The sequence below is a fragment of the Nannobrachium achirus genome, assembly GCF_963921795.1.
Source record: "Nannobrachium achirus genome assembly, chromosome: 7".
Taxonomy (NCBI): Eukaryota; Metazoa; Chordata; class Actinopteri; order Myctophiformes; family Myctophidae; genus Nannobrachium; species Nannobrachium achirus.
This window is the reverse complement of record NC_137816.1, coordinates 54,917,798-54,930,055: the sequence shown is the minus strand read 5'-3', so window position 1 is coordinate 54,930,055 and position 12,258 is coordinate 54,917,798. Positions and strand designations below refer to the sequence as shown.

General features: G+C 40.3%; 2 protein-coding genes across 2 annotated transcripts in view; one reads left to right on the top strand and one right to left on the bottom strand.

The window, feature by feature from the left end:
• Positions 1-1,706, top strand: part of mapk8ip1b (mitogen-activated protein kinase 8 interacting protein 1b) — a gene marked incomplete at its 3' end in the record, with an annotated part of 59,830 nt that extends 58,124 nt beyond the window's left edge. Inside the window, exons 11-13 of the mRNA XM_080729592.1 lie at positions 36-106; positions 1,117-1,215; positions 1,634-1,706. Coding sequence (XP_080585718.1) covers positions 36-106; positions 1,117-1,215; positions 1,634-1,706 — 243 coding nt within the window. The remainder of the gene's footprint in view (positions 1-35; positions 107-1,116; positions 1,216-1,633) is intronic.
• Positions 1,707-6,652: 4,946 nt separating this feature from the next.
• LOC308288854 (troponin I, fast skeletal muscle-like) lies at positions 6,653-10,108 on the bottom strand (the record flags this gene model as incomplete). Its single annotated transcript, XM_080730330.1, has 5 exons — positions 6,653-6,748; positions 7,562-7,738; positions 8,445-8,534; positions 9,332-9,460; positions 10,079-10,108. The coding sequence occupies 5 exons, from the start codon at positions 10,106-10,108 to the stop codon at positions 6,653-6,655; spliced, it is 522 nt and encodes a 173-aa protein (XP_080586456.1).
• Positions 10,109-12,258: the final 2,150 nt, after the last annotated feature.

Here is a 12,258-nt window from a genome sequence, read left to right as displayed (position 1 = left end):
ACACTTTTTGCTGATCTCTGTTTCTCTGTCCACAGAGTAATGAGTGCAGTCACTTCTTCCACTTGAAGAACGTCTCCTTCTGTGGCTATCACCCCAAAAACAGCAAGTGAGTAAAGGGAAGGAAGGGTTTTGATACAGCCTAGCATTAAAGGTTGTTTCATAGCTAAGGTTGCAACACATGTTGGCTAATCTATATGAAACATATGTTTATGAAAATGAATTTGTAATGTTTTGGCCTATAACTCTTGATCTGTTGGTCGTACAGTCAACATATTATTTTCTCTGGATTCCTTGGATCAAGACGCAACTTATTGACCCTGTTTGTGCCAGATTACATTTTCTGCCATAGTGCGTTTTCTTCAAAACACACTTTTTGCTACTACTCCTACATATTTTGTCCAAAACTCACACAAATTGGTACACATTATCTCTGGGGTCATGAGTCAGATTTTTCAGATTCCATTCTAAGTGGCTATATAATATATACAGTATGACTTCCTTCCATAGTGTCAGTCAGAGACCACACTTGTTATGTTTTGCAGTATACGATGAGTGGGGCCATGATAAGTTGAATAACTCACATGTGCATGGTTGTGTATCAATAAGAGTTGAGCACATAATAATAATACATTTTATTTATAATGCACTTTACGTTCTTGCACATCTCAAAGCAGGGCTGGACTGGCACATAAATTCGGCCTGCAACTGGCGCAAACCGAACATAGAAGATCTACAAGCGCACAACGTGTCGAGGATGCAGCGATGCGTTGTGGGCTTGTATTAGATGTTATATGTTTGAGTGGGACTCCTGGGCCACGGTAGCCTGTGATTTTGGGCTACTAGGCCAGTATTCAGATGATAGACAAGCCAGTGGGCCAATCATGTGATGTCTCTCTGCTCTGTGGGCCGATGCCACTTAAGCCACTAAGTGGCCCTCTCCACTTAGTGGCCGACCAGTCCAAAAATGTATGTAACTATCCTAAAACAGGTGGGGGAAAAAATACAAAATAAAAAAGGCTGTTATGTCCACCCCTCTCTCAAAGTGCTAATACTGTATATGCACATATGATTATCGTACTGATAATCAGTCAAATAAGTTGTATTTCTTGTCTGCAGGTATTTTGGCTTCATCACCAAGCACCCAGCAGACCAGAGGTTCGCCTGCCATGTCTTTGTTTCTGAAAATTCCACCAAACCCATGGCAGAGTCAGTAGGGTGAGTTTGGCATCTTCAGTGCTATGAACCATCATTTTTACCTAGGCTACATTGTGAAATTCTACTATTTGGAACACCACGCACAACAAACTGGTTGCATCCCAAGTCCACTACAAAGTAAACATTAACCAAACCACAAAGGGATGGATTATTTCGTACATTACCCATAGTTTATTAGGTAATGAAGGCTCAAGTGGTTAAATATCTGAAAAGACAAATTGAAATTAATCAGAAATACACTGATGATTGTGCTGTCAAACGATGAAACTATGTGGAATCTATGAAAAGGTTGTGGGGGTCCTTGCTTCATCTCTCTCTCTCAACTAAGGGGTCCTTGGCCTGAAAACGTTGAAGACCCCTGGCTTAGAGTATGACTGTAAGCTCTATGACTGACTGTAAACATCCCCTTGTCCTCCAGGAAAGCCTTCCAGTTGTACTACAAGGAGTTTGTGGAGTTCTCCTGCCCGACAGAGGACATCTACCTGGAATAGCTCCGTCCTGCCTTGCACCCTATCCTGTACAGTACACTGTATCATAACATAACGTTGCATGGAGGACCAACATATCTTTTAAAAGAAAAGAAACTAACTAATACTTCTGAAAAACAAGCAGAAGGAGAGACATGGGCGCTGTCGGGACGCTCTGGTCGAGACTAAAGCCTGCAGCATACTACAAACCAAGTCAAGCTTTTGGCAGGTCTTGCCGAGTCAAACAAAGCTCTCTCGAAGACTAAGCTGTTTTATACTCGATGTGGCTCTGAACGTTAGGCCCTGCCCACTGTATACAGTGCTGGAACAGTGATTGGATCTCCGCTATTTGTTTACATCAACCTCCGAAGTGCTTTGACATAATTTATCCCAGAGACGTTGACATTTCTGGAGACAGACACAGCGGACAACTTGTGTGCTATCTCTCTGCGTTAATGAGTTGCCATCAGGTTGGGTTTGTAGTCCCTCAGACAGGGATTATAGAGGTTTGTAGTTTCTACCTCCTGACTCAAAACTTTCTTTCTCAAAATTGTCCATGGTTATGTTGCTGGCAGATTGCGGTAATAAAGCAGTATAAATGAGGGCGCATTGAGTGTCCGACCAATCACGCGCGATGTTCGCTTCGGTGTCTCTGCGGTGGTGTTCAGCTGGTTAGAAAAGAACTTCGGCAAGGCACTGCGTTTGTTTGTTTGCTCTGCAAATTTTGTTCTTATTGATCTGCGGAAGCCTTCGTATGGAGTATGCTGCAGCCTTTAGACGTTAAGCAGAAAGCGAGGCAAGAGCTAAAGAGCCATGAGAAACATTATGCTAAATCCCAAGGGAGGTGGTAATCTCAGACTGTCCACAACAGAGCACAACCTTCACGTCAACACAGCCATGACAGTGATGGTTAGACTTAGTGGGGCAAAACACCACAGGCCTGGGAGCAGAATAAAATAACTTACAATGCATAGCTACAGTATGTATCACAGAAATCAAAGTTTCAGTTTAAAAAGTTTAAATAGCTTCAGAAATAGGATAGTCCATTGTGTCCCTTAACCTGACAGTGGAGTGGAGTACACTGTTCTCAATGATGAATGGTGTATGGCCTTTCTGGTGGCTGCTACTATTTCTACAGTATAGTGCGAGTAAAATGGCCTCCGTTCATTGCTATTTGTCTTCAATTTCCCTCTCAGAGACCACATGAACCCTAGCTTCCCTATTCTGGGCATGTCATAATAGGTGAACATTTGCCGAAAATAGCACATACCGTATACAATCTCACAAGGCACCGCCTCACAAGGCATTGCAACGCTTGTAGATTGTCTATTTTCGGCTACGAGATTTGATATAGAGGGGGGTGGGGGGGGGGGGAGGAAGGGGCCAAGGTACAGAACCCTGGAGAACTCCATCTACATAGTATATATTGTAGGGTTTAAGTGGTGGAACTGGAAGAGTCGAGGTTTGAAATCTACTGAAACAAATTTGGAGTTGACATTTTCCTTTAACTAGTTGAAGATTGTTGAAAAGATCTCCTCCATTTTGCAACACCAGAAACAAATAGACATTCTAATTGTTCTATCAACAACAAATGTCAAACACGGGTTGAAAGCGACCATGAGAGGGTTATTATTACCCTCTCTGCAGTCCAAAAGGTGCTGATCAGGAAACAAAAGCGAGGAAGACTTTGGTGTCTTTCAGATCTTCACTAGTAGTGCCTCTTTTTCTTACCATCTGATTATTGTAACTTTACCGAGTTAACATTATTACGATATTTTCAAGCAATTACCACAAAGTGTGCGTGCTGCATTGTAGAGACTGGAAATGAAACGTGCTCTGGTAGGGCGTGTGTTTGAGGTGGCAAAGACAAAGGCAAAATGGCTGACAAAGGGGACTTCTTACTGCCTTCACTATGATGTAACATTAATTGCGTAGCAAAATAAATATGTGATCTACTGCTAACAAGAAATGGAATTTCTGTAAAAACGAGCAAATATATATATATATATATATATATGAACAATGTCGATTTCTCAACGCAGTCATATCACGACACCCTCCTCCCCCTTGTTTGTTGTTTTCAGTGGTCTTTGTCAAGAGTCTCCTTCCTAAAGTCTACAAGGAAGTCAGCCATTGTTGACTACAGCCATCTTGTATCTTATCTACGAGTTACCTTATCCCGGTAACTCAGGCAAGACGCGTGTGTAAATGTTATGCAGCCAGCAGGAGCTTTGACAAGTGGTGTACAGACATGCCATATTATATAAATAAAATAATTTAATAATTGTAATTACAGATATTGTATGGAATCAATCTGTAGTATGTGGAAATTCTCTCTTATTTTATTATTTTCTGAGGTGTGAATTATTCTTTATTTAAAAACTTTAATGCAGAATATTGTGTCCTGTCATTATTCATTCATTGGTGTGTTAATATCATGTAGTGTGTACATGTGGACTAGAGCAGTGGTTATCAACCTGTGGGTCGGGACCCCCAGGAGGGTCCCCAAATTATTTTGGGGGGTCCCCAAATGTTTAGCTTAATGTTTTCTCACTCAACAGTAAACAGACCAACATACAGTGTAAGTGTATATATACATGGTATCTGCACATTTCTAAAGGGACAAATTATTAAGGACTTTTAAGACCTTGTTAGTACCTCTGGTCAAACATTGGCCAAATTGTCAAATATTAGAGGCTAAAAATAGCAGATCTTGCGAGGCGTTGTGAGCATGTAGATCTGCTATTTTCACGATGGAACAGATGGCGTCAAACTAATGTAATGCCACCTCCTACAATTCCAAGTGCTTGTCAGGGTGGGGGGTCCCCAGTTGAAATATGATTATTTTGGGGGTCACGAAAAGGTTGAGAACCACTGGACTTGAGAGGAAGAGAGAGGGCTGATGTAATGATCTACCCCTGGAGACTACAGTGTGGCAAAAGATGACATATTGTAGGCTAACTAATTTATGGTTGCAGACAACGTGCATCTATAACAAGTAGACATGATGGATGGCCTTGAATTGATGGTAGAGAAAATATACAGGCAAGAATACATTTTTAGTTTAAATGCTAGGCACCCCAAATCATGGCCGACTCTATTGTATATTTCTACCATTACTAAATGACTAATGATCGGATTGCTACAAGCCACATCGGTATCGACGCAGTCTCATTTCCACAAGGACATTTCTATGATAAATGTAATAGCTACTGCCACACAAAACACACAAACCAGATATTTAGTACATCCAATCTTTATATAAATTCTTTACAGTACAAGGTATACATTGTGATAAATAAACATGAATTCAATAGTGAACAATAGCACAGTGATTTGGTAATTGTTTTGAAAACAGAGCAAATGCCGTTGTATCAGAAACGAGGGGTGAATGCAAAGGTGTAAAGTAACTAAGTACATTTACTCAAGTATTGTAAGGTTTTTTTCATTTTATGCTTTACTAGTCTGGAGTATAAAAGTTTTCAATACTTCAATACTTACTCCTACTCCACTACATCTCAGAGCCAAATATCGTACTTTTACTCCACTACACTATTATTTGAAAACTACTTTGTAGATTTGAATTATTATTACAAAACATACATTAACCATTTCAGCCCTACTTAGGCTATTTGAAAGTAAAAGATTTATATACATTTAGAAAACTTTTACTTTTGATACTTTAAGTGTATTTTATGATACTTTTTTACTTTTACTCAAATATATGTTGAATATTGGACTTTTGTTTTTAACAGATTATTGTTACATGTTGGTATTGATAGTTTAACTCAAGTAAAATATCAATACTTCTTCCACAATGGGAGGAAGTAGACCTACTTACAAAAGGCCTACTCACTAAAGGTAAAAGTATCAATACTTCAACATAGAAATACTCCAATGCATTTCAATGAGAATGGAGCGTTTTTTTGCAGAAATCCTCTACTGGCATGAAACCGCTCCCTTCTCATTGAAATGCATTGGCAGAATGCGGATTCCACTCTCATAGGTATTTTGGTGTATTTTGGTGTGAGAGTGGAATCCGCGTTCTGCCAATGCATTTCAATGATAAGGGTGCCCACACACCAAAATACCTAGAGTGGAATCCAAAAAAACGCTCCATTCTCATTGAAATGCATTGGCGGATTCCACTCTAGGTATTTTGGTCCCCCTAAGGGAGCGTTTTTTGCAGAAATCCTCTGCTGGCATGAAACCGCTTCACTCTCATTGAAATGCATTGGCGGAACGCGGATTCCACTCTCATAGGCATTTTGGTGTGAGGGCACCCTTACAAGTAGAAGCCCAGTATTCAAAATGTATTTGAGTAAAATTAAAAAAGTATAAATGTACTTAAAGTACCAAAAGTAGAAAGTACTAATTATGCAGAAAGTCCCATTTCACAAGTTTTCAAATGTATAAAATGTATCTTTTGAAAATAGTCGATTTACAAGCTAAAAATGCGTCGCATCACGATGCATTGTGAGCTTGTAGATCTGCTATTTTTCAAATGGGCGAAATGTATATAGGGCTGAAGTGGTTAGAAGTATTCAAATACATAATTGTAATGGAGTAAAAAAAGTACAAACAAAAAATCTTAATCAAAACTGTACTTAAGTAGACCTACAATACTTTACACCACTGCACAGGGTACATGTAGGCCTGTCACAATTATTACATAATCGTATAATCGCAATTATTTTGTCATAATCGTTTCCATGTTGAAAGATTTTCATATATTTTCACATGTGGAAATAGCAGATCTACAAGCTCACAACGAGTTACGATGAGACGCGTTGTGAGCTTGTAGATCGGCTATTTCCACTTTCAACGTTAAGTGTAAAGTTGTCAAATATGTCAGTCATTCCTTTGATGTCTGCCATGTGCAACTTCGTTAATCGCAATGATTTGAGTGACAATTAATCGTCATGTAAAATGTCATAATGGTGACAGCCCTAGGTACATGTGGAGCTCTTCTAGGAGGCCTGCTCTGATCCCTCAAACTGCTTCTTCCTGCCGTCCATGCCAGCCTTGTCCTCCACGTTCTTCCTCCAGTCACCTGCCTGCTTCTCCTGGGGGGGGGGGGGGGGGACAAGGGGACACTCTGGGTGTTAATACAACACTGGAAGTGTCAAAGTGAACCTGGCTCCATTTGGTGCGCTCTCTGAGTGAGATTAACAAAAGCTTAGCACAAGTATACTGTAATTCGTTTCCCCATTGATGTATACACACACACACACACACGCACACACACACACACACACACACACACACACACACACACACACACACACACACACACACACGCACACACACACACACACACACACCACGGCCTAATATGCCTTGCATTATGAGGAACTGAGGAAATTGGTATGTTTTCTCTGTAGTTTTTAGTTATTTGTTGTATTGAGGCTTTCTCTTGTTATATTGTCTGTTAATGTGATAGGGTCATTATTTACAAGTGTTAATTTAAAATAACAATTTTTTCTTTCTTTTTTGAGGCCTGATCAGTACGACTTTGTAGATCAACTATTTTTGGTGATCGACACTGTCGCAGCCGTAGGACATGAATATAAATCAGGCTTTATAATGCAGGTCCGGGGACCCCCAGGGGTCCTTGAGGGAGTTCCAGCCCAGGGGGTCCCCAGCTAAATGATGGACCTTTATGGGTATGTAACTCAGAGAGTGTCCATTTGGTTCCATTTGTAAACTCTCAGAGTTAAATTAACATTGATTTTACATATAAATTGGGGTCTCAGAGATATAAATACCATTAAATGGGTGTCCGTAGCCTAATGCATCAAACTGGGGGTCCTTGAAATTAAAATGGTTGAGAATCACTTCTTTATGAAATGCCACTTGTAGGCTATAGTTCCACTCACCTCCTCCTTGACCTCCTTTTTGACCTGTTTGAGGTTGGACCTCATGTCCATGCGTGTGTTGTGTTTGGAGCCCAGCAGTGCTTGCAACATCTGGTCGGCCGACATGCGTACTTTCTTCAGCGCCGGCTTCTTGAACTTCCCGCCCAGATCCCGGATCTTCATCTTCAGCTCGTCAATCTGACAAGACAAAGACGACAACAACCGTTCACTCCTGCTTACAGCATTTAAGGCCCTTTCCCACTGGGCACGATAACGATAACGATATGTCGGCGACGGCGTTCACATCAATTATGGCGGCTTTATCGTTGTGGTGTGGACGCTACCATCCACTTCAATTGAAAAACAATATTTTTTATAGTTATCGCGCCCAGTGAGAAAGGGCCTTTAGTCCTGAATGGACATTCTGTATATATTTCAAGATTATGCTTTCTATTGGTGTGCAAGTGTTTTACTACAAGTATTTTACAAGTTATACTTCTAACTTTTAAATATCTTCTTGCTAATGCAAAAATTGTAGTGAACCATTGAGAATGTCTCTACGATTTGTCTATAGCCTACTGTATAAGAGTTAAAACATTTAAAGGGGATTTTTTCGGTTTCGGCTACTCTGTACTCCATTGGTATGCTACTTTTTAACACTATGCAGTGATGAGCGGCAGCGGGGCTTGAACCTGGGGCTCCCATTTGCCAGACCAACGCACAAACCGTCGTGCCAATAGGGCTGAGCCAGATTGAAAGGGCTGTTGTGGGCTGCATAGCTGTACTAACTATGTCCCTGGCATATCTTTTCAAATGGGGGACCGTACGTGGTCTAATAAGTGTCATGACAATGTTTGAGAGCCACTGCAATAGGAGAGGTTGTAATGTGTAGACTGTGACTCACATCCTTGATGTTCTTGGTGGACTTGAGGTCAGTGTCGTAGCGCTCGTCGTCGACCAGGTCGATCTCCTTGTGGAACCTCTTGCACAGCTCCTGCCCAGGAGAGATGGAGAAGATTAACATAAAGGCCTTAAAATGATTTAAACTATAGTGAAAATAGCCGATCTATAAGCACACAACAACGCCTCGCTATTAGATCTGCTATTTTCACTACTTTTGAGCAACACTCTTGTGTGATGAAGTAGGGCTTTAATTTAGAAAGAGCATACTATTTTTGAAACTTGGAGATACAAGATAAACAAAGATAAACATATAAAGGCCTCTGGCTGCACATCAGGACATTTCTCCTTCAAAAATGATAAATAGACAGTGTTGGAAAAAGTACTGTTTACTGTTACAAGTAAAAGTCCGGAATTCAAAATGTACTTGGGTAAAAGTACAAAAGTATAGGCATCAAAATCTACTTTAAGTACCAAAAGCAAAAGTACTCATTATGCAGAATGTTGTTTGTTTCAAGTTTTCAAATGTACATCTCTTGAAAATAGCTGATCTACAAGCTCACAATGCATTGCAATATGGTCAGAATTGATATATGGATAAACAAAGTTTACGAGTTCAAAAAAATGAATGTAGCGGAGTGAAAGTACAATATTTTGTCTATTTTGTAGTGGAGTAGAAGTAACAGTATTGGAAATTGCTTGAGTGTTTCCAACTCAAGCAAAGTACAAATACCTCACAATATTATTGTACTTAAGAACAGTACTTGAGTAAAACTACTTAGTTACTTAACCTCACCGCAAATAGGGAAATTAAGAAAGGAGAAGAAGAAAGAAAGGAGGTTTTGATTCCATGAGGACAGCACGGTGCTCATATGGGTGTATTGTTCATACCATGAGCTCTTGTTGGGACCCAGGCAGGTCGAGGGGGGGACAGTTCTCCTCCATGTACCTCTTCTGCTCCTCCTCCAGCTCCAGAGCTGCCTGCTCCACCAGCTGCTCTCCGATCTGAAGCATCAAGCTCTGCCACAGAAGAACAATAAACATGTCATTTACGTTAGATTCTTACTTTGGTTATAAAGTAATTCTTTCAGATTTCAGAAGATTCGCCTTTTAATTTCTGATAATGGTAATAATTTTGTTGACGAATGACGACCTTTGCCGTTTACATTTACACAACAGGGGAAATAGGACCTCATATTCTGTAGCCTTTCTTTAAGAGAATAATTTACAATAGATAGATTTTTAACCATGATGATCCCTAGCAGCCCTTTTCTGGGCTTGTAATAGGCAAGCGTTTAGCAAAAAAGTACATTTCTCGAAAATGGCAGATAAGATAATAGCAGATCTACAAGTGAACATTCAGTGAAAATAGCAGATCTACAAGTGAACATTCAGGGGGGGGGGGGGGGGGGGATAGCAGATCTACAAGCTCAGAACACATCACGTTGTGAACCTACCGGTATATACTTCATTTGGGGCCCCCAGGGGTCTGTAATTTGCTAGTTTTCCCCTTCTACCCCAGAATCTATTTGTAGAAAATAGTTGATCTACTAGTACTAGCAAATTGTGAGCTTGAGGGGTGAATGAAAAGCATCATGTGTCTTTTTGTAGCGTGCCATCAGCACTGTGTCAACATACCTTCAGTTCATAGCGGCGGCTTGAAGACATCCTTTTGCTGTGGAGAAACAAAAATAAATGAAATGAAATGAAATGAAATGAAAGAAGGAAAAAAGGTTTGAGAGTCAAAAACATGAAATCGGCAGGACGGCCTTTAGAATTTTAATCACAACATGCGAACACATCATCTGTGTTGATAATATGCATTTAAATCAGTGGTTCTGAAAGGGAATTCCAGGGACTCTGTGGGTTCCATTGACCCTTTCAAGTCTATAAGGTTAAGGGGAGACCTTGAAATTTGAAAGTTTGAGAAACACTGGTTTAAATGATAATGATAATGAAAAAGGAAAGCACTTACTCCGTCATCTTGTCTAGAAAGCTGATTCCCAACCTTTGACTAACTGGGGAAAGAGAAGTTATGCTGTAGCTGCTTGTGATCAGTCCTTCTCACCCAGTGGTCTATCTGCCTAGTGCCTTGACAATCACAACAGGATCTGAGCCTAGAGAGGACTTGCGTGCCTTCCCTTGCTGTCAGATAGTCCAGCCTCTTTCTGAAGGAGGAGCACAAAGGCTTTCTATATTTGACCCATGAGCAAGGCACCAGGTGTCTTCAGATGCTGCTGCTTCTGTGCATTCCAGAGAGGGGGGGTCTCGGGGCGGTGGTCTAACCCCAAAAGCAAGCATGTAACAGCTGACACTGTAGCTGCTCTGCTTCCGGGGTTTCCCTTTGATACCAGAGGACAGAACGAGAAATAAGAATACCTCAAAACTTTTAAATAACTCTCTCGCAAGATTCTTGTTTAGAGAGATTAAACGTTTGCCTGGGACCCAAACTAGTGAAAATAGCAGATCTACGATTGCACGCCGTGTTGCAAGCTTGTAGATCACCTATTGTCACTACTTCTGAAACATTTGTTTTCTAATTTATGGAATTTCTTCGAATTTTCCTTTATTTCTTTGTGAAAGTACTGAAAACAATAATTGAATTTTGTTTTTAATGGGTCACAACCCTGTGTTTGGGAACCTATGGTTTAGATTACATCAGATATACAGGCAGCAAATAAGGGTGAAATGTTGGTTTAGAGATGTCATTGTTTAATCAATAATATTTCATATCTAGCGATATTTTGTCACAGAGTTCCATGCAGCTCCTCTGCAAACAGTACAAAATAGTGGATTCTTATTTCCTGTACTTTTCAAATACTGAATAATGATCATGAGTTTTAAGCTTGCAGATAAATAAAGCACACAATTAGTTCTTTGTAATGAAACTTCACTTTAATTAAGACTGATACTAAAACTACAGTGGCATACTGTAATCCACAACTACTGGCTAGTGTAATAATTCAGTTTTCAATCGGGGAAATCTTAATGTACAGTAGGCCTACATACTGTATATTATCTTTATCTTAGCCTGGCCCTTCCCACACTTTAGGGAAAGCTGAGGATACCCCCTCTCACACTGTACCAGAAAGAATAAATATCCCCGAAAAAGACTGGTGTCACTCATCAGCTGATGTCCCTTGTGGTGTGTGTGTGTGTGTGTGTGTGTGTGTGTGTGTGTGTGTGTGTGTGTGTGTGTGTGTGTGTGTGTGTGTGTGTGTGTGTGTGTGTGTGTGTGTGTGTGTGTGTGTGTGTGTGTGACAGCTGCCCTGCTCTAGATGGCTCTATTTATTGATGTTGTCACTTGTGAGTGGACAGGTGGTCAATGAGCCCAAGTCACCACACATGGCTCAATCACTGAGACAGATGCACATACATTCACAATCATACTGTATGGTGCAGTCCTGGAAAAAGTACTCAAAATGTTTTACTTAAGTAAAAGTATCAATTACTGCAATGTAGACATACTCTACTGTAAAAGTCCAGAATTCAAAATGTAATTGCGAAAACGTATGAAAGTGTTGGCATCAAAATGGACTTAAAGGAGTAGTTCACCCCCAAAATGACTTTTTTTGTATTGATTACTCATGCCATGGAGAGTAGAGTTCAATAATATTTTTGGGGTTTTGTCACATTCCTAAGACAAAATTTTGATTCGAGTAAATTTACCCCCATTGATTCCGGATGGGGACCCGTTTCGAAACGGGTCCCCATCCGGAACGAATGGGGGTAAATTTATTGTTATCACATTTTTGTCTTAGGAATGCGACAAAAAACTAAAAGTACCAAAAGTAACAGTACAACATGTTTGAAAATAG